At 40.5% G+C, this 21,296-nt stretch overlaps 1 protein-coding gene across 2 annotated transcripts in view; it reads right to left on the bottom strand.

Annotated features, from left to right (window-relative positions):
* The window catches only part of PTPN3 (protein tyrosine phosphatase non-receptor type 3), a 101,756-nt gene that overhangs the window by 74,636 nt on the left and 5,824 nt on the right, over window positions 1-21,296 (bottom strand). For both annotated transcript variants that reach the window (XM_075142347.1, XM_075142348.1), the window contains exons 2-6: window positions 13,325-13,432; window positions 13,108-13,150; window positions 11,952-12,030; window positions 10,421-10,465; window positions 9,434-9,486 (exon numbers count right to left, since the gene is read on the bottom strand). In XM_075142347.1, coding sequence (XP_074998448.1) covers window positions 9,434-9,486; window positions 10,421-10,465; window positions 11,952-12,030; window positions 13,108-13,150; window positions 13,325-13,432 — 328 coding nt within the window. The remainder of the gene's footprint in view (window positions 1-9,433; window positions 9,487-10,420; window positions 10,466-11,951; window positions 12,031-13,107; window positions 13,151-13,324; window positions 13,433-21,296) is intronic.

The raw sequence follows: 21,296 nt of genomic DNA, 5'->3' as shown, positions 1-21,296 counted from the left end.
GAAAGTATAAATGACCATAAGTTTATAACCTCAGTCTATGCAAGTTTTATTTAAAAGCTAGGTCAGCGTAAGTTTATATCCTGGAAGATGTAAACAACTTTTACTTGTTATAAAGATGCAAGGTTTGGGGCAGCAGGGAGGTTGCTTCAAATAAAGTACTTGCCTATTTGCCACAAATTTACCTAGTTTCAATTAAGCAAGTAATTCAAACTCTGTATTTCATGAAATAGTTGAAGAGATTAAACCCCCAAAATGATGGTATGTTTAAGCAAATCACTAGAACCTGTACTAATCTGCTTTTTCCCTAAGGAGCATGAAAATAGTTATTATAAAGCATTAGGGCTTCCCAGAAGTTATTTGTATGACTTGTAAATTAACACAAAAGAAAGTACTTGTATAGACTGCAAATAATTCAGCATAGAAAGCCCCTCAACTAAATCAAAGTTAAAAAACATACTTTTAGGAACAATACTATTACCATTATTTTCCAGAAAACGCGAAGTATAAAAGAGTGATTAAAATGATTCAGGTTGATGGGGGGGAAGTTGTGGACTTCAGAAATAACTTAGAGCTATGACAACTATGACAGAGCTATGGAGCATCTGTAATGCAGGGGATAACGAATACTTGCCACTTACATATTCAAAAAGCATGATTTCTATGGCCTAGAAAACAGAACCAAGTTGATACAAAACAATTCCCTGGCAAATGTGGTCAGAAGCTAATATAGTTGCACACCTAATTGTCAGCATTAAGGGAAATATTTGAATAAAAAAGAAAGTGGAATGATAAACAGGAAGTAATTTATTTTGAATGCAGATGTCCCCGCAATGCTTCTTTTAAAGGTAGCCTGAATTTTAAATTAGTTAGCAAAATGGCTGGCAAAAGACTAAATATTTACCAACCAAAACACATATTTGAACACTTCTGTCAAATAATATATCTCTGAAAAAGAAAAGAAAACAAAAAAACACCAAGACAGAAGATCCAGAAGTATAACAAGAAACTGAAGTAATTTTTAGGGATATCTATATATTAACAAAAGTCCAAGTCTCTGCCAAGACGAAGGCTAAGGCAATAACAATAAAAACAAAACCAAAAACTTTTGGAACAAAGTAGGTATGTTAATAACAGTGTGAAAATAAAACACACGATTTCACAGATGACAGTAGTTGATTGAAGACTTTATCCTTTATTTGCCATTAACACAACCCATCTTTTCTATGCAACACAGGCTACATTTTTAAGGTTTGTTGCAGCTAGCTTGAATTACATTCATGTCAATGGGAAGGGACCAGATTGCCAGGAATAAGACAACGTAATTGTCCACTTCAATTTTATTTGCATTAGATAAAAATACTTTTTACTGTAGTTTTACCTTCTCTAAAGAGGGCAACTGCTGTTCCTTCATGTATTATGAGGTAGAATCTTCTTGCTTGTCTTCCAAATATGCAGGTTGCTCTGGTCTTTTTTCCTCTTCCTCCTAGCTACCGGAGATCATGTCAACAAGGGAAGCAGTTTAGAGTACTACTTGCTTCTCCAACTCCCCAGCCAACTGTCACAGTTGAAGAGAAACTATAAATGCTGATTAGTAGACAACTTGGAAGACTAATGATCTTGTGCAGAATTTAATTATCCAAGTAGGAAAAAAAAAGTTAGGGCACCTCAAGACCTCAGTAAGAAAAAAAACCATGAGGTTTCTACCTTTTTACTGGATTTCTCCAGAAGAGAGCAGAGAGGCAAGAAAGATTAAAGACCTATTTCTAATCTGAGTTTCTCCTAACATAGCTTCTGCTCTAATCACATGAGCCAGCAGATAGTGACTCAATGAGGATAAAGTTACAGTAAGAAAAAAGCATATTTTTACCTTTCTCCATTCTAGCCAACTGTTCCTCTTTAATTTGTTATAACTGGGAAAGAATATATAGTAAAATGAAAGAAAATGGAACCAAGGAAGAGTTGGGAGAAAAAAAAAAATCAGTTATTTGAATATAAGATTCTTGTATTTTAGAGTTCTATATCTAATATGAAAGGCTTTAAAGAAGGGAATGTGATGGACCATTCATTTACAAGGCCATATTCAATAAAAAGAGGACTTTTTTTTGTAACTCTTAGTAAAAGAATAGTGCAATAGCCAAGTAGCCACAGAATAATTTTCCGTGGATGAAGTACCATGTTGCCCTACGAAAACAGTAGTCGTACAAGCTCTCAATACAGTAAGAATTTACAAATGCTTGAAAAACAAAAATCTGGAGATCATACATGTTTACACAGGATATGAACTGCCTATGCCTTATTGAAGCCTAAACAAGCCATCTTTTCTTCAGACTTTGTAAAAAGAATTTTTCAGTTAGAACAATGTGGTGGGTATATATTTTTGTCTCTTTCTCCTGGCAGCAGAAAGACTCTTGTGCAGGAAGGCATCAAAGAAAAGGACTAATTAAAATGAAAAAAATTTACACGTTTTTATAAGATTCAGATACAGCGGAAGGGAATACCAGGAACAAGTGTATTTAAGTAGCGCTGATAGATTTCAATAGGAATTCTATGTGTACACATGCATCTTCCCTAGAAAGAGAAGCTCGAGTACCAGATATATTGCTGCATTGAGGGGAGGGGGGAAAAAAAAAAAGAAAAAAAGAAGAAAAAGAGAACTTTATAGAGGGAAGATGTGACACATATGGAAGCAAAAAAAGCCATTGATGCCAACAACTCTTACAGTAATTACTGATGCTTCATTTATTCAGTGGTTTCTTCCAAGAAACCATTGGTCAGCCAGATTATATATTAGAGTAAGGAGCACTGATCTCATTTCTGTCTTCTACTACCCCAAAGGGAGGGTGCAAGAAAGACAGAGTTTGAGTTGCAAACCAAAAGAGTGACAGACAACAGAAATTTCAGCATTGGAAATGCAAAACTGAACTGGAAAGGCCCTGAGCAATCTGATCTGACTTTGAAGAAGCCCCCTCCAAGGTAAATTTGCCTGTGGTTCTTACTTACATGAAGTTATTTTTGACATCCAAACTTTCTGCTACACAACAAAGATAATTATTTGTTTGGTTCCAGTTTCAGAAATTAATTTTGTTGTTGTTTTTGAATGCTAACAGTACTGAAATACCACCATTTCAATCTGGCCCAATTTCTACAGGCAGCCCCAGAAAACATAATAGTAGAAAAGATAAGCCTTTAGCTTTGTATAACTTAAAGGGTGACCGATTTCTACTTCCCATCTATGTGATATCCTTCAAGGTACAGAAGACAAGTTGGTTTCCAATTCTACAGAGTTTGCTTGTAAACAAGAATAAAAAAAATCGCATACAAAATAATAGCACCAGAACCTATTTCTACATACGGGCATTCCAAGTAACTACAGATGTCAGAAGGCAAATGTATGAATGGCTCGTTGGCTAAGCATGATGGAAAATCAGTTATAGATAATATGGAAAATTTGGTCCAAAGGAATGCCTACAAAAGCTAGCCCTTGAAAACAGGTTTAATATTGACTTTCTAAAGACCTGAGAAGTGTATCAGAAAAAAATCAAGCAGTTTCACATTGAATTCATAACTTTTTGCAGGGTTGAATATTTTAGGTGACACAAATAAAGCACAAAAGTGAACTGAGTTGCCTGGTTTTAAAAGAGGATAATTACATAAGCAGATGAGTTCCCAGTGGAACAGAAAATAACCAAACAATGGGACAAGTCGAGCATACAAGTGATATAACTAATTTAACTTTTATCAAGGAGTAAAAATCCTCAGGCATAAAATTGCAACCCAGGATTAAAATACAGTTAAGGTCACATGACTGGCCTCCAAATCAGGACAGCAATAATGACTGACGTGGTGAGATGAGAGTGATATATAATCTTAAAGGCTAACAATAAAATTATCTTCATATGAACACTGAGGTACAAAAAGAAAAGATACTTTCTAACCTGCACAGTTCAATCAGTTTAGACATTTTAAGTAATCGCTTCTTGGCACAAACAGAGAAAAGAAAGATGATGCATCGCATAGCATAAACTAAAGCAGTTACTGTTTCTCAACAGTAACTACAAAGTATTCAGGTATGAAAATGCTTCTGGAATCAGAAAATAATCCACTACAGCAGAATTCAGTTTCAAAGAACCAACATAAAAATGTAGACACTTAAAGAGAGACTAAAAAGGAGCACTGAAATGAGCAAAATCCATGTAGATGTAGCGATTAAAGACACCATGTTGAAAAGAGTTATCAGAGAGAGACTCCAAAAAGGACCAAAACCCTCATAAGTGGATGTTAAGAGAAGGAAAGGTGTTTCAACAAGTGGAACCTGTACCCAAATAAGGACCAGAGCATGAACTCTAACCCTCTCAACCACTGAGTAAGCAAGCATGATGTCCCACTGGACAAGTAGAACTAGCTATCATGTGGATAAAACTAACCTGCTTTGTAAAAGGAAATAATGCTTCACACTTAAAAATCCTTAAAAAAAAGGTTCAATCTAGAAATGACTGTAAATAGCTGCTTATGTCCACTTATGACAGCTGGTCACTTTGTGGTAAGACAGAATGAGAAATTAGGCATTAATAAAAACAAAGGAACATTTGTAGGAAAAAATGCCAACTATACATACACAATGGCAGTCTCCAAGTTATCTATTACCACTCCAGAATGAAAAATGAGTCAGTCATTGCAATACCTTTTATTAAAAAAAAAAATCAGCAGCTCAAAACCCAGCCACATTTAAACAAACAAAAAATAAATCACAAGGAAAAGGAAGAAACAAATTAGAAAATGAAGTTATACTGAGTTGCTATTTCTGCATCCCAAATACAACATGTACCTCAGAAACCATACAGTCACAATAAGAAAAAGTATTGAGAAAATCAAAGCATAATCCAAAGTACAAAAGTACCTGAAAAAGTATGGCGATAAAAGAATTAAAAGAATAGTTGTCAGTACTCCCAAAACATTAAGAGGTTTTGCAGAACTAATGCATCTTAAAATTACTCTGATCTTATGTCATGTATCTTGCCTCTCAGCATTCACCACTACTCATTATCATGAGTAATCAATATCATGAGTAGTACATGATAATGTACTACATGGACCTTGACCTTGGGTAATTGTTCTTTCCCCCTTTTTAGTTATGTTACACAAAAATATTTAATAGGTTCAACCGTAAAAATACAGAAGAATAGTACCAAGTCTACGAGGCACTGTAGGAAGTCAGCTCCTTCAACTACAGCACTGGCCAATATCCCAGTCTGGGGTTCTCTATTCCAGAGATTACAGCATTTACGTTGTTTTCAAGTGTTACGGATTCAAAAAATTGTTTGTGGCATAGTGGAAGAACACCAGATAAACCATACTTGAAGTGATGATCTCCTGAAGTGGCCTCTGTATTGCCTAGCACAACTGTAAAATATAATCAAAGAAAAGTATTCCAAAACATCTGGAGAGCTGCTGTATAAAAACTACCAGGACAGTCTTGGAAGAGCTGTAGCACAAAGAGATGCTAGCAAGCTCAAGAGCAGCAATCTAGACTACAGTGAACCATGTGGAAGAAAATGGGCGTGTATTTCAATTAATCTCTCCAAGCAGATTATTGTATTGGGAGTTTCATCACCACCACACAGATAACGCTCTGGTACTGCTGATGGCAGGTACTGTAAGACATGGTAAAAGGTACCTGTGACTGAACAGCATTGTTACAGGCTTCAGAAGAACAGATGGGACTTCACACAATCCTCAGACTACTCAACACATCTAGTAAATAACTTCAAACACTGGAAATTCAGGTCAAAGTTCTTTGTTCATCCAGCCTGATTTTTATTCTGAGACATAAGGGCTACAGGTGCCTTGGAGCGTAGCAGGAACTGACTGACCTCCGAGCAAATCTCTCAGCTTACATGATGTCCTTCTGAGCACTATTTCACTTCAAAAAAGTGTAGGCGGGGAGCACACACAGAGAAAAATCCCGAAATGCTAGCTATGAAAAGAGGCAGGTCTCCATAAACTAGGAAGTCTGAGGTTTTAGTGTAATCTCTCTAAAAAGAGAGAGGGGCAAAATGAAGGCAAGTTAGACGAGTCAGGCCAGAAGAAAGTTGATGGGGGAATTATGCAGTGCAACTCTCACTGTGGAGCTGCTGTTGATGCTCCTCTAAATCTTACAGCCCACCTCCTTCTCTGGGACCTCAACCTTCTGGCGTTCCTGAAATTCTAACAAACTCTTCTGCCTAGTTCCTGAGGGACCTGCACACTAAGCTCAGCTTTCCTCGAATCCTCACCCTCACCAGCCTTCCTTTTTTTTCTTAGAAGAGGTTAAAGCCCATTTGAATCCCAAGCAACCAGTCAACCCCTTCCTGAACAAAGACAGATAGCAGCGTGATAGAGAAACCTCCTTGTTCTTAAAGCAGAGCTGAGAGGGGAACAATATCACAGGAGATAAGAGAAAGACCCCAGTCATAATGAATCACTGAGCAACTGATGCTCAGGAAAAAGAAAGCTTAGAAGTATTCATAACATCTTTTGTTGGCTTTGTTGCTGTGCTTTAGATTCAAGTCCCAGCCCAGCAAATGATTTACGCACATAAGAGCACATTCCCACCAAACCCATGGGATTTCTCACATACCAATAGTTAGTCATTTAAATACTGTTCTGGAAATGGGAACTTACTACATGAAGTGATAGAAAACAAGTGGTGCTAAATCAGCTTTGTGACATTTTAAATAAAAAAGCGATACACACACTGCATATTTAATTTTATAGACTGTACAACATTCCGATTTTACACTAGTAAAAAATAAGATGTACAATTTATCATTAGATTGTTTTTTCAGTATGAGAGTATCCCTCAGACTTAACGATTCTGAAATTATTTGAAATGCACCTTAATAAGTTCTCCTTAAAAAAGGATTTCAAAATCCACTGATCATTTCTGTCATAAAGCACATTTACTGATAATAAACTAACAACTTATGCTTCAAGTGTCTGAACTGTATTCATAATCAAGTTTAGTCACATGCTATTTAGACACAGTATTCACACCCACTTGTATTCCTCCGTAACTTAGCACCACCAGACAACACAGGGTGTGCCACAAGGGTGCAGAGTAACATGTCAGAGCTTTATTTCAGAACCGCAGTGCTGAACCCAAACACCTGTGCAAAGGGCAATCTGGAGAAGCAGCGCTCCAGCAGCACAACAGACATCACCACCAACTGTTCCTCTGCAAAAATCAGACAAAGCCTGTGAAGGTCAACCATGCAACTGCCACGTGTGAAAACTAGAGTTTAAAAGCAGGAGCAGAAATATCAAACATCAGACTTCATGCACAATGAAAGACATCTGCCTCAGCTCTCCCGACAGTGACAACTGCTCTGTCTTTTAAATAAATAACCATAAGGTTGTCAGACGATTTCCCGTTCTGCATACAAGGGAAGTTACAGAAGGAGAGAGCAGCCTGAAAACCACCAGGAAGTGGCAGTAGTAAAAAACGGCTCAGGTAGAACTGATCCATGGCAACTTCAGACAATGGCTTTTTAATAAGCAGATATCTCATATCGAAGAACTTAAACGCTCTTTAGTAAGTATGATTAAAAACTAAAACACCAAAAGAAAACTCTTTAAACCAATTCAAGTTGACAAGAATCCTAGGAAACATGACTAGATAAGGAGGCCTACACACTCAGATTTCAGAAGGTCTTTCCTATGCCATCATCTTCAGGTAAATGGCAACAACCTGGTAGCAAAACAAAACCCTTTTTTTTTCTTTAAGGGAATATGTCTTTCTATTAAATATTCCATTCTTTGCCAATGCAGAGGATAAATATAGGTATCATACAAACAGCAACAGAAAGGGCATCAGCTAGCAAAAAAGAAAGTGTTTGGTTTTTTTTTATAAAAAACCCCAAAAAACCTGATAATAATAGCACTATCATGAGTTAGGAAAACCAGGCAAATAGCTGCATGGGAAATTCCAGAATCCACCAGGAAAGAGAAGGATTAAAAACACACTAGCACCCTTCCACAAACTTCACTGACCTTCTATCGTTCTCCTTTAGTACAAATAACTACATCAGTAGGTATCCAAAGCACTAAAAAGGGAACAGTCATAAAAGTGAAGGGGAAACAGGAATTACTTTGGGATTTGGTTACACTAGCTGTGGCATAATTAATTTTTAAAATCATGTTAAGCCTGACTTCGTGATAAAATATTTGCATTCTTCAGTGTACCTTTACATTTTTGTGCTTTAGCACAATCGGGTCAGCAACACTGCATTTAGCAATCCTAAAGATTCAGAGTGCTTCCGCTTTCAAGTGCCCTGCTGTGCCCCAGGGATCCAGAAGCAGGGACGCATTTCCTTTGGCAACAGAACTGGGACTCCCACCTACTACGGAAAACTTGTTCTGGTTTCAAACGTTCTTACTAAGCTTGAATGTGGTTAAAGTTCCATTTAATAAAAGGGCACACCATATGATATACTTAAATATAAAAGTGAATGTTTCATAGCCACTTGGGATTTTCACAGATACCAACACAGTTTATCACTTTCTCCTTTGAAAACCATATTTTAATTATTTAGCTTGGTCCTTATTTCAACCAAAAATTACCTCAATCATTTCTGCGGACCTTGCTAGCCTTTCCATAAAGAAATGGGATAAATATACATCAGCCAAATAATTACACAACTATTCTAATATGCTTTCCCCTGACAATCATTTCTACAAGTATACAAACTCCGCTAAACCCTCAACCTTTTTGTTTGTTTGTTTAATGAGAAAGGTCTTCCTCCAGCTGTTTTTCACTATCTGTTTAGGATGCCTGTAAGGCATAGGATCAGGCTCCATTTTGGTTTTCCTACAGAAGGTATTTTTCTAATATCACCCTTAGAATTTCTTTTTGCCAGTTGCAAGCAGATAAGAAGGATATAAGTTCTTGTACATAGAGTCACCTTAAATGTATTGCAAAATGCCAGACAGTTTTACATATCTAAAATTCCCTGAAAAAACATTACATAAGAACATTGGAGTGTCTTAATCATGAGCTTACCTTCCCGTTAACTGTACTTTACATGATCTCTTATCTCGCTGGAATGCTTTTCCGTAGCTATTGTAACACACAGTAAATTTCATTATTTTGTTTCCAATGACAATCAAAACCTGCCTTTTTTGTCAGCAGTACAAGCACACATAAATAAGAACAATGTTATTCTTGTACCAACTTTTTTTTTTTGACAGACCTAACAAGTACACTTTTTCTATTTAGACTGTCTGAAGGCTGCTTTAATAACCTGCACCTTCTTTACACAGCATCACCTGTAGCATTTTGAATATTCTGCACAATAGATAAGGAAAGAAATCCTTCCTTATTCTTCAGTGCTGAACAGCAGAGAAGGTAGTCAGTCAAATACATTTATTAACAAAATAATGATTGGTTATTACTTACATTGTACTGCATACGATGCCAGAACAACAGCAGAATTAATAGGGCATGACAACCTGCAAAGAGGAGAAAATATTTTTATTTAGATATAGACTGTATAAATGTATTATTAACAATGTCTCTGCAATTAGTTCAGTACATGAAGACTCATTTATCTTCAAGGAATATCTGATTTTTTCTTACAAAGTTTGATTGTTAAAGCACAGTAGGACTGGACATTAAAAGCTAGCTGCTGTGCAACAGCTGCTTAAGTGAATGGAAGTAACTAGTCCTAAGAGGACATGCTCGTATTCTTGCTGGATGCTTATTCGGGAAAGCAAAAGGAGAAGGGATTTTTATGGGGCTCTGGACATTATTTTAATAGCTGCAGTCTGGTGTATTTAAAAACTAGACACAAACACTAAAATTAGCCAAATGCCAAGCACGAAGACAGCTTTGATCTCATGACCAAAACTGACTCCATGGAAGAAAAAAGCCAACACTTAAAGGCAATTTACATTTGGCAACAAATACTCAGACCACCTTTTTCCTCTTTTTCTAAAATGTACAAACACGGAGGAATCACAGGCAAAGGAACCACTGGGTATATGCCCACGATATAGGGAATATAACCCTGAAATCATGAGAAACAATAGCATGAACTGCCCTTTTGCTACTCCCTCCTGATTATGGCACTAGACAGCGGGTCTCCACATTTGGAATACCATGCCTGGCACACCATGCTTTGCATAAAGATCTCTCAGGTTGACATTGTACTTGCAGACACACAGCATCTCCTACAGCTCATTCACAACAGAATTCTAAACTGTTCTTAATAAGTGAGCTATGTGAAAATTTGTGACGTTTCCTAGCAAGTTGATTTTTTTTTAATAGCAATATTTCACAAGTACATTTTTATAGCAACGATACCCTCAGAAAAAGGCTTTTTTTTTTTTTTTTAAATTTTATTTTTAAAAGAATTATAAAGAAATTGAAGATTCTTCTTATTACCTTCCTTCCACAATATCAGTCTTCAACTGCAGGAAGAATAAGTGCCTAGAAAAGATTTTTTGGAAAACAAACAATCAATACATTCATTTTCACATTTAAAAGGTATAGTTTAAATGGTTACATGTATTAGTTTTATTTTATTAGATTTCCTGGCAAACTATACAAACAGATGAATAAAGCTTAGTGGCATTTACAAATCTGCAATCATACACCCACTCACTCTCACAAGAGTTTTAAAGATCTTTGGCAGTCTGTACCACAACTCCAAGACCACAGTATTAATGTCACAACGAACATTACAAAAACCAAACCACTACGGAACTGGTCTCTCTTTCTCCCAGGAATATTCACTTTGGATGTAACTTTAAAAAACAAACACACACACACACACCAAAAAAAACCAACCCCAAACTGTAATAGTCTATCTTGGAACTAACTCAATGGAGGATAAGACACTTCTCAAGTAGCATGTGCTGACAAAAAGCTCTTAAACAATTCTCCAAGAGCAGTTCACTCTTGCTCTTATTAGTGTGTTTGACAATGTTACTTTACAGTGATACTGGAGAGTTGGGATGTGAAGAATCATAAAGAGCAGGTCTTTGAATAATTTCAGTTTAAAACTGCAGAACAGCTTACAACTGCATGATTAGCAAATACCAAACAGGTCAATAGCTAAGTTTTCTACAAGAAATATCATTTAACACGCGGTACTATTTATATTCTCAAGTCACTGAAATTAACAAACAATGAAAGTGTTACAAAAATGCTAGAAAAATGCCAGATTAATGGGTGCCTGTGAATTCTAAATTCCAAACCATGCGCATGGAACAAAACAAGTATTTAATTAAAGCCTTGTGACAAGTGAACTGAAAATTTCTCATAATTCATGTACCCCACCACCCCAAAAGCTCAGAGGTAGGTTTAAAAAAGAAAATTTTAAAGGTCTACTATAAACTGACGTGTTATAGATCCTTGCATGTTACAAGTAATGGGCAAACTAGAAAACAAGAACTGCTATTTGTTCTTCCTGAAGCAAAATAAATCCCACCCTCCCACGCCCTCAGCATTAAATCTACTACACATGTTCAAAACTGACTCAGTGTTGATACAAAACTTCTAACATAGACTTAGGGCATGCAGACAGCTTAATCACTGAACTTCCCTATTTTTTAATCACTGCATCTGATTAATTAAGGGATCAGAAAAGAAAAGAAGAAAAAATGCAATAGGCAAGTACTTCAAGCAATGAAGGGCTCAAAAAAAAAAAAAGGAATCCAGGGTGCAAATAAACCAACTGCCATCTTTGTACGAGCTTATACTCTGGCTGTATTTTGGAGTTGTAGGCTGTGTATAGCAGAAACCATTCATTATGAGCATCACATCAAGCTGTCAATTCCAAACACACTTAATACGAAGAGTTATATGAAGTATAACTCTACCTAATAAAGCATGGTTTGCCAAGCTGTGGAGATGGGAAAGGAGGGCTTTACACATTCTTAGTTCATGGAAGCAAACATCAAACAGAAGTTACCTGGTTTGTTCTTGCTGAAGTGTGTTAGGATCAGGTATAAAAAACCTTACACGAAAACGAAGGGTGCAGGGAAAGCCTCCTGCAATATTTTAGAAGAGCAAATCAATTTTTTGTTTAAAAAAGAAAGAGCCCAAGGTTTTTATTTCTATATTTATAGAAAAATTACATGAACAACCACATAGAAATCTCATGTGTTTTTCTCATGAAACTAAAAGAAACCACGAGAAGTCTCTTCTGATACCCCAACACCAACTATGAGAAAAAAATACTCTCAAATATTGTGATGCTTTCATTTAAAGTACTTTTTATATGCTACATATACATAAAAGGGATTATTTAGTTATCTTTGTCTCATAGGTATTAGAAGAGAAAAAAGCAGCAAATATATTTGAAGCGTCTCAATGGGGATAATGCTCAATTCTATCTCACATATAAATACAAGAAATTAATAGAAGTTCACCATGTTAACTTCATGTATTTTTATTTCAATTCATACACAATCTGCAGCATATGGTAGAAATAAGAGAGCTGAAAAACATAGCTCAAGTTTCGTAGCACAAATTGGGACAGTGTCACCCAGTCCTCCTAAGCTGCTATCTGGCAGGGTCATGCTGGCCCACCTGTCCTTCTTGGTAATCATTCTGTGTTACCCAAAGATGTTTATAAATGAGACATACTAGAACAATACATGCACTTGGAAGTGTATAGTATTGTTTATTTTGTTTGTTTGGTTTTTAATAAAAACAAGCATAAAATTATTTTTTTCTTGTTCTACTTGAGACAAGAAATTGCCAGAACCTACACATGAAACTGGCTCCATTTCCCTCAAACAAAACCCCTCTTCTTTATCTTCCCTGTCACGAGGAATTTACTGGCACCGTGATAAGACTACTGCTTTCATGGCCATGATGTCCAACACTGTTCAGAAGCCAGGTTTAGATGCTATTACAGCATCAAAGTTAGTGACCTACCAGGTCTTACTAGCACTCAGGTAACAGTAAGAGATGTAGAAAGCTCTGCTGAAAAGACTGGCAGAGGTAAAGGAAGTCTACCATCTGGATGCACTAACTTACAAGAACTGTATTTATTCTACTCATAGGAACACGGAAAAGCAGGACTACACAGGTACAATCAAGATATTAAAAACAAGTCTTACCTTTTAACTGTTTTCTAATAGGTTTGTTTGGTTCAAGCCATCGCTGTGAAATGAAAAACTATTAGATAGATTAAAAATATTTACAAATAAATACTGTTTATTTATGTGTATGTGTGTGCATGTATGTGTGTATACATACATGTGTATGCATATACGTGTGTATATATATGTATACACACATATACATGCACACACATTTATTATTTACTATACTTACAGGTGAATCTACTGAAGTTTCATTTTGCTGTAAACCAAAATATTCCTTCTCCGTCACACCCAACTGGTTATAAGTCATATCCAACAAAATCTGTCCAGTGTCTTGTTTCTGAAAACAAGGAAACTTTAGAAGTGAAACTCCGCAACACTTACACATTTTAAGATATAATTAATTGACATAAATTTGCTTTTTAAAAAAATGTAACTCATGAATAAAAATAGCTGCTAATTCATTAGTTCAAAGTTTCTCAGCGATAAGAACTTTATTCTGATAAAAGTATCTTTTTTTTTTTTTTTTTAAAAAGAGGCTTTCTTTCCAAAATACATTAGGCATGTGAAATCTCATAATATGAATTGACATGAACTCAAGCCATTGAGGTCGGTCCAGCAATTTAATTTTAAGCAGACAACCTCTCCCTTGACCACAGTCTTTAGGAGCAATGCCGTTGTCCAGGGCTGTAGCCTGCAAGGATGGCTTACAGCCACATGGGGCTGCTCTGGCCCCTGCCATCACCACCAAAGCAGCGCACTCTGTTCCCACGTCAGCTGTCAAAAGGCAAAATCAGTATACACTAGGATGGGGAAAAAAAGTAGGAGGATGCTGTGCTCCTGCCATAACATCCTGTTATGAATTCCCACCTGCCCCTCAGCCTCCACATGCTCAGCTGCCATTCAGCACCCCACTTTCTGCCTAGACGTCCCTCAAGACAGGTATCACAGAAGAACTGGTGCAACAGGGAATTACACAAGCAGCAGAGATCCAGAAGCGTAAGCATGGTATAATTTTCCCCAAACCAAATAAGTATCTCCATGCTATGGCATTGTGGAGAGCAGATCAACCGACTTCTGCCAAAGAACACTGTGAAGCAATTCTATGTAAAAAAAACCAACCACAAAAAGAAACAAACAAAAACCCCTCAACAAGATTGTAATCCTAAATATGCTAATATGTAATAAATAGCTTGCAAAGCTATATGGCATTTTAGGTCTAGATTTCTATATACGAAATTGCTGGACAGAACAAAAATCAGGCCAGTTTGCTTGGTATCTTGTCTATTCAAAAAACTACAGCAAACTAATTTTTCATATGATCTTCCAAATCTCACTCTGAAAAGCAGAAATAAACTTCACACATGCAAAAAAAAAAATTTACCAGAGGAAAATTATTTAGACTGCAAAAGACAAGCACCTTGTTCTGAAACAAATTTCTTGAAAATTAAGTTCTGATTTAATTAAGTTCTGATTTCTTAAACAAATTTCTTAATTTCTTAAACAATCTCTTGAAACAAAGGACTTAATGTATAAGCATGATAGTGACCACATTTTTGTGGATGGCCCCAGTCTTACTCAGTGCATAAGAGTGCTCACTTAACAAGCCAAGAACATAATATTGTATTCAATTCTCTTTGTCTAGACCTTGTTTATTATACAACACTCAAGTCCTGTTCAGAAGACAGATTTATCTTTTTTTTTTTTTAAAACAGGGTACCACACTGTTGTAATTGAGTGCTTTAAATAGTAACATATTCCATAGTCTTCCCTTATGTCATAAAAGCATTCTTCCTATTTAAAAGATGGGAAAAGATGAACAAAGATTCAAGCAGAAGACACCCACTTGGCTACCTTATTTTGGAGGATGGAATATTATCCAACACTTCCTACTGCTAAAGCAGAACTCCTAGTAGCTCATTTGTGATTTGAATGGTCAGTGTTTCTACATCAGATACAAGGTAAGGTAACAGCCATCCATTGGCTCCTGTGAAAAGCTGTGCCCATTTTTCTGGAGCAAAGTCACATATGAAGAAAACAATGTAGACAACACTCGACTGTCTTACGTATGAGACTACCCTTTTCCCTCCAACAGCCTCCCATCTTGTTTAACTTGCACAAAAAACAGTTGAGGTCTCGCAATAAATGCGAGCCCACTCAGGCATGTAAGTCTGTGCGGCCATCAAAAGCAGCAGCTCTGTCCCCTCCTTCTTCCCCAGCTGCATATTCCTACACTCTTCCTTTCGAACAGGCTACTGTCCCTTGGGATATTCAAACCATGGCACTGATCAAACTCAATTTTCTTCTGAAAGTGTAGACCTAGATCCAGCTTAGAAACTGAAATCTCAGTGACAGGTAAAGACCACACGACCAAGCATTCCTCGTCACACGCAGCTATGGTGCTGTGCATCTGTCAGGCAGTTCTGTCCAGCACCATCAATGAGGTGGGCTCCACTATAAAGAATGAGATTTGCGATCAGAGATTATCCATATATATACACAAGAGGGCCCTATGAAAACAGCAGATGCCACCTTAACCCTCTGAAATAATGGGCATTTCCTGATGTGAATACGTTCACCTTTAGCACTGCCTTACTATACATACCATATTCGTTTCCCCAGGGTTGTGTTTTTGTATGCAGAACATGAAAACACTTTCAAGTGACATCACATGACACCTGCACAACTCAGAAGCATGATTGCACATATATGGTGCATACTTCCGACACGAGCTAAATGAGCAACTGAAGTGATATTGTGATCAAAAGCAGTAATTACAGGGGATGAAACATACACTTTATTGAAAGAAAGTGTTCAGGCATCTCAGGTTTCATTACAAACGGGGCAGAAGACACAGAGGCCAGATTCTTCTGCTAATTTTCTCTCTGAATTTCAACACTTCTGACTCCCTTCAGTCTCCTTTCTTTGCAACAGCATTATCTCCTAATTCCCTTCTCGTTTTTCACGCTTCTGGACCTTCACCCCAATTCAGATGCCACCTTCTCTCTCCTCATCCTGTAACAATTGCATCCCCCTCCCCTCCCCCGGCACACATGAATTGCTAAGTCTTTTCACTGCTCCCCTGTAAAGACAAGCAAGCTCCCTGCTACAACATTCTTGCTCAGCAGTTGCAGTTCTCTCTCTGCAATGTTCCCATGGGTCTCCCAACTCTAAACCCAGCTGCTCAGCCAGGGCTAGTCTCCTCCACCTACGGAGCTACTATTTCCTTCTCTTCCTCCTCTCCACATTTCCTATCAAAAGCAATTTTCAACACTACTTTTCTGTGGCTCCAGTTCTTGCTCTCTGGTATTAAAAGCACGAAGTTTCTTCCACAGTGCCTAGATCAAGCACGCACTCCAGAAATTTAAGTTAAAGTACAAAATGTCATTTTAAACTGTTAAAGTCTTCTTCATTTGTTAAAATTCCTGAAGCTGAAAGTTTTTGTTGTTTTTTTCTGAAAAAAATCTGTATTTAAGAAACACCTGAATTATTTTTCAGCCTATACACCTAAAAATAAAGTCACCACACAGCTCACGCTGCACAGTGGGCACCAGTGATACAGCCAGGAGCAGTCTGAGGACTATCAAGAAGGATTACGGAGCCCTGGGAATGGCGGTAAGGGACTCTGGAACATAGGAAGATTTTTCATCAATCCTGCCAGTCAAAGGGAAGAGGTTTGAAAGCGCCAGTCAAATCTGGCGAGTCAACAAATGGTTCCAGGACTGGTGCCACAGCCAGGGGTTCGGTTACTTAGACCATGGGACTCGCTTTGTGAAACCTGGTCTACTTGGGGCTGATGAGGTCCATCTGTCAGTGAAGGGGAAGAGCATCTTCGGTCATAGGCTTGCCAAGCTGGTGAAGAGGGTTTTAAACTGAAGTTGCTGGGGGAGGGGAACCTCAATCCATCCCACTTCTACCAGTTTGAGGCCAGTGCCAGCAATAGATGCCCAAAGCCTGGAGAGAAGGATCACAGGTCAGCAGGAGAGTGCCTGAAGAGCAGCACAAAGGAGCCCCAGCCAGTAAGACAGCTTCATCGGGGGCCCAACTTAAATGCCTCTATGCAAACACATGTAGCATGGGGAATAAACAAGAGGAGTTAGAGACGTGCGCACGCCTCTGCAGGGCTACGATCTTACTGGCATCACAGAGACGTGGTGGGATGGCTCCTATGACTGGAGTGTTGGAATGGAAGGATACAGGCTCTTTGGGAAGGACAGGCAGGGGAGACGACGAGGGGGTGTCGCCCTCTATGTCAGTGACCAGCTGGAGTGCATGGAGCTCCGCCTGGGGATGGATGAGGAGCTGACTGAGAGCTTATGGGTCAGGATTAAAGGGAAGGCAGGGACAGGTGACATTACAGTGGGGGTCTGCTACAGGCCACCTGACCAGGAAGACCGAGAGGATGAGGCCCTCTATAGACAGATAGGAGCAGCCTCACGTTCACAAGCCCTGGTCCTCATGCGGGACTTCAACCACCCTGATATCTGTTGGAGGGACAACACGGCAGGGCATAAGCAATCCGAGAGGTTCCTGGAATGCGTCGATGGTAACTTCCTTCTCCAAGTGGTAGAGGAGCCAACAAGGAGAGGTGCTATGCTGGACCTTGTTCTCACCAACAAGGAGGGGCTGGTGGGGAATGGGAAGCTCAAGGGCAGCCTTGGCTGCAGTGACCATGAAATGGTGGAGTTCAAGATCCTTAGGGCACCAAGGAGGGCGCAAAGCAAGCTCACTACCCTGGACTTCAGGAGAGCAGACTTTGGCCCCTTCAGGGATCTGCTTGGTAGAGTGCCATGGGACAAAGGCCTGGAGGGAAGAGGGGCCCAAGAAAGCAGATTAATATTCAAGGATCACCTCCTCCAAGCTCAGGAGCAATGCATCCCAACAAAGAGGAAGTCAGGCAAAAACACGAGGAGGCCTGCATGGATGAACAAGGAGCTCCTGAACAAACTCAAACACCAAAAGAAAGCCTACAGAGGGTGGAAGCAAGGACAGGTAGCCTGGGAGGAATACAGAGAAATTGTCCGAGCAGCCAGGGATCAGGTTAGGCAAGCTAAAGTCCTGGTAGAATTAAATCTGGCCAGGGATGCCAAGGGCAACAAGAAAAGCTTCTATAGGTACATCGGGGATAAAAGGAAGCCTAGGGAAAATGTGGGCCCTCTCCAGAATAAAAAGGGAGACCCGGTTACCCAGGATATGGAGAAGGCGGAGGTACTCAATGACTCTTTTGCCTTGGTCTTCACCAGCAAGTGCTCAAGCCTCACCGCCCAAGCCGCAGAAGGCAAAAGCAGGGACTGGGAGAGTGAAGAGCTGTAGGGGAAGATCAGGTGCGAGACCATCTAAGGAACCTGAAGGTGCACAAGTCCATGGGACCTGATGAGATCCATCTGCGGGTCCTGAAGGAACTGGCTGATGAAGTTGCTAAGCCACTATCCATTATATTTGAGAAGTCGTGGCAGTCCGGTGAAGTTCCCACTGACTGGAAAAGGGGAAACATAACCCCCATTTTTAAAAAGGGAAAAAGGAAGACCCAGGGAACTACAGGCCAGTCAGTCTCACCTCGCCAATGTCAGGGGAGAAATCGGCAGCCCAGCTCAAGCGCATCTATACCAATGCATGCAGCATGGGCGGCAAACAGGAGGAGCTGGAAGCCATTGTGCAGCGGGGTAGCTATGATTTAGTCGCCATCACGGAAACATGGTGGGATGAGTCTCACGATTGGAGTGCTGCAATGGATGGCTACAAGCTCTTCAGAAGGGACAGGCAAGAAAGGAGAGGCGGTGGGGTAGCCCTGTATGTTAGGGAGTGCTTCGACTGTCTAGAGCTCAATGGTAGTGATGATGAGGTCGAGTGCTTGTGGGTAAGGATGAGGGGGAAGGCCAACAAGGCAGATATCCTGCTGGGAGTCTGTTATAGACCACCTAGCCAGGATGAGGAGGCAGACAAAATATTCTACAAGAGGCTGGCAGAAGTCTCCCAGTCGCTAGCCCTTGTTCTCGTGGGGGACTTCAACTTTCCGGATGTCTGCTGGAAATACCACACGGCAGAGAGGAAACAGTCGAGGAGGTTCCTGGAGTGTGTGGAGGATAACTTCCTGACGCAGCTGGTAAGCGAGCCCACTAGGGGAGGTGCCTCGCTTGACCTGCTGTTCACAAACAGAGAAGGACTGGTGGGAGATGTGGTGGTCGGAGGCCGGCTTAGACTCAGCGACCATGAAATGGTAGAATTCTTGATACTTGATGAAGTAAAGAGGGGGGCCAGCAAAACCGCTACCATGGACTTCCCGAGGGCGGACTTTGGCCTGCTCAGGACACTGGTCGAGAGGGTCCCTTGGGAGACAGTCCTGAAGGGCAAAGGGGTCCAAGAAGGCTGGACATTCTTCAAGAAGGAAGTCTTAATGGCGCAGGAGCAGGCTGTCCCCATGTGCCGTAAGAAGAACGGGCGGGGAAGGCGACCGGCCTGGCTGAACGGGGAGCTCTGGCTGGGACTCAGGAAAAAAAGGGGAGTTTATCACTTGTGGAAGACAGGGCAGGCAACTCAAGAAGAGTACAGGGATCTCGTTAGGTCGTACAGAGTGGAAATTAGAAAGACAAAAGCCCAGCTAGAACTCAACCTGGCCACTGTCGTGAGAGACAACAAAAAATGCTTTTACAAGTATATTAATGACAAAAGGAGAGCCAAGGAGAATCTCCATCCTCTATTGGATGCGGAGGGGAACGTTGCCACCAAGGACGAGGAGAAGGCTGAGGTACTCAATGCCTTCTTTGCCTCAGTCTTTAATAGTCAGAGCAGTTATCCTCAGGGTACTCAGCCCCCTGAGCTGGAAGACAAGGATGACGAGCAGGATAAACCCCCCATAATCCCAGAGGAAGCAGTTAATGACCTGCTACGCCACCTGGACGTTCACAGGTCTATGGGGTCGGATGGGATCCACCCAAGGGTACTGAGGGAGCTGGCGGAGGAGCTTGCCGAGCTGCTCTCCATCATTTACCAGCAGTCCTGGTTAACAGGGGAGGTCCCGGACAACTGGAGGCTCGCCAGTGTGACACCCATCTACAAGAAGGTCCGGAAGGAGGATCTGGGGAACTACAGGCTGGTCAGCCTGACCTCGGTGCCGGGGAAGATCATGGAGCGGTTCGTTTTGAGGGCGCTCACAAGCCATGTCCGGGACAACCAGGGGATGAGGCCCAGCCAGCAGGGGTTCATGGAAGGCAGGTCCTGCTTGACCAACCTGATCTCCTTCTATGACCAGGTGACCCACCTAGTGGATGAGGGGAGACCTCATCATGCTCTACCACTACCTGAAAGGAGGTTGTAGTGGGGTGGGTGTTGGTCTCTTCTCCCAAGTAACTAGCGATAGGACGAGAGGAAATGGCCTCAAGTTGTGCCAAGGGAGGTTTAGATTGGACATTAGGAGAAATTTCTTTGCTGAAAGAATGGTCAGGCCTTGGAACAGGCTGCCCAGGGAAGTGGTTGAATCACCGACCCTGGAAGTATTTAAAGGACGTGTAGATGAGGCACTTAGGGACATGGTGTAGTGGGCGTGGTGTGTTGGGTTGATGGTTGGACACGATGATCTTAGAGGTCTTTTCCAACCTTTATGATTCTATGATTCTATGATTCTGTGCCTGGGAAGATCATGGAACAGATTCTCCTGGAAGCTATGCTAAGGCACATGGAGGACAGGGATGTGATTCCAGACAGCCAGCATGGCTTCACAAAGGGCAAGTCCTGCCTGACCAGTCTAGTGGCCTTCTATGCTGGAGTGACTACATCAGTGGACATGGGAAGGGCTACAGATGTCGTCTATCTAGACCTCTGTAAGGCCTTCGACATGGTCCCCCACAACATACTTCTCTCTAAACTGGAGAGGTATGGATTTGATGGGTGGACTGGCCGGTGGGTGAGGAATTAGTTGGATGGTCGCATCCAGAGGGCAGTGGTCAACGGCTCAATGTCCAGATGGAGATCGGTGATGAGTGGTGTCCTGCAGGGGTCCCTATTGGGACCGATGCTGTTTAATGTCAATGACATAGACAGTGGGATCGAGTGCACCCTTGGCAAGTTTGCAGATGACACCAAGCTGAGTGGTGCAGTTGACATGCCTGAGGGACAGCGTGCCATCCAGAGGGACCTGGACAAGCTCGAGAAGTGGGCCCATGTGAAGCTCATGAGGTTCAACAAGGCCAAATGCAAGGTCCTGCACC

Source organism: Calonectris borealis, chromosome 2 (assembly GCF_964195595.1).
Source record: "Calonectris borealis chromosome 2, bCalBor7.hap1.2, whole genome shotgun sequence".
Classification (NCBI taxonomy): Eukaryota; Metazoa; Chordata; class Aves; order Procellariiformes; family Procellariidae; genus Calonectris; species Calonectris borealis.
Note: the sequence above shows the minus strand (reverse complement) of the source record. Positions and strands in the feature narration are given on the sequence as shown.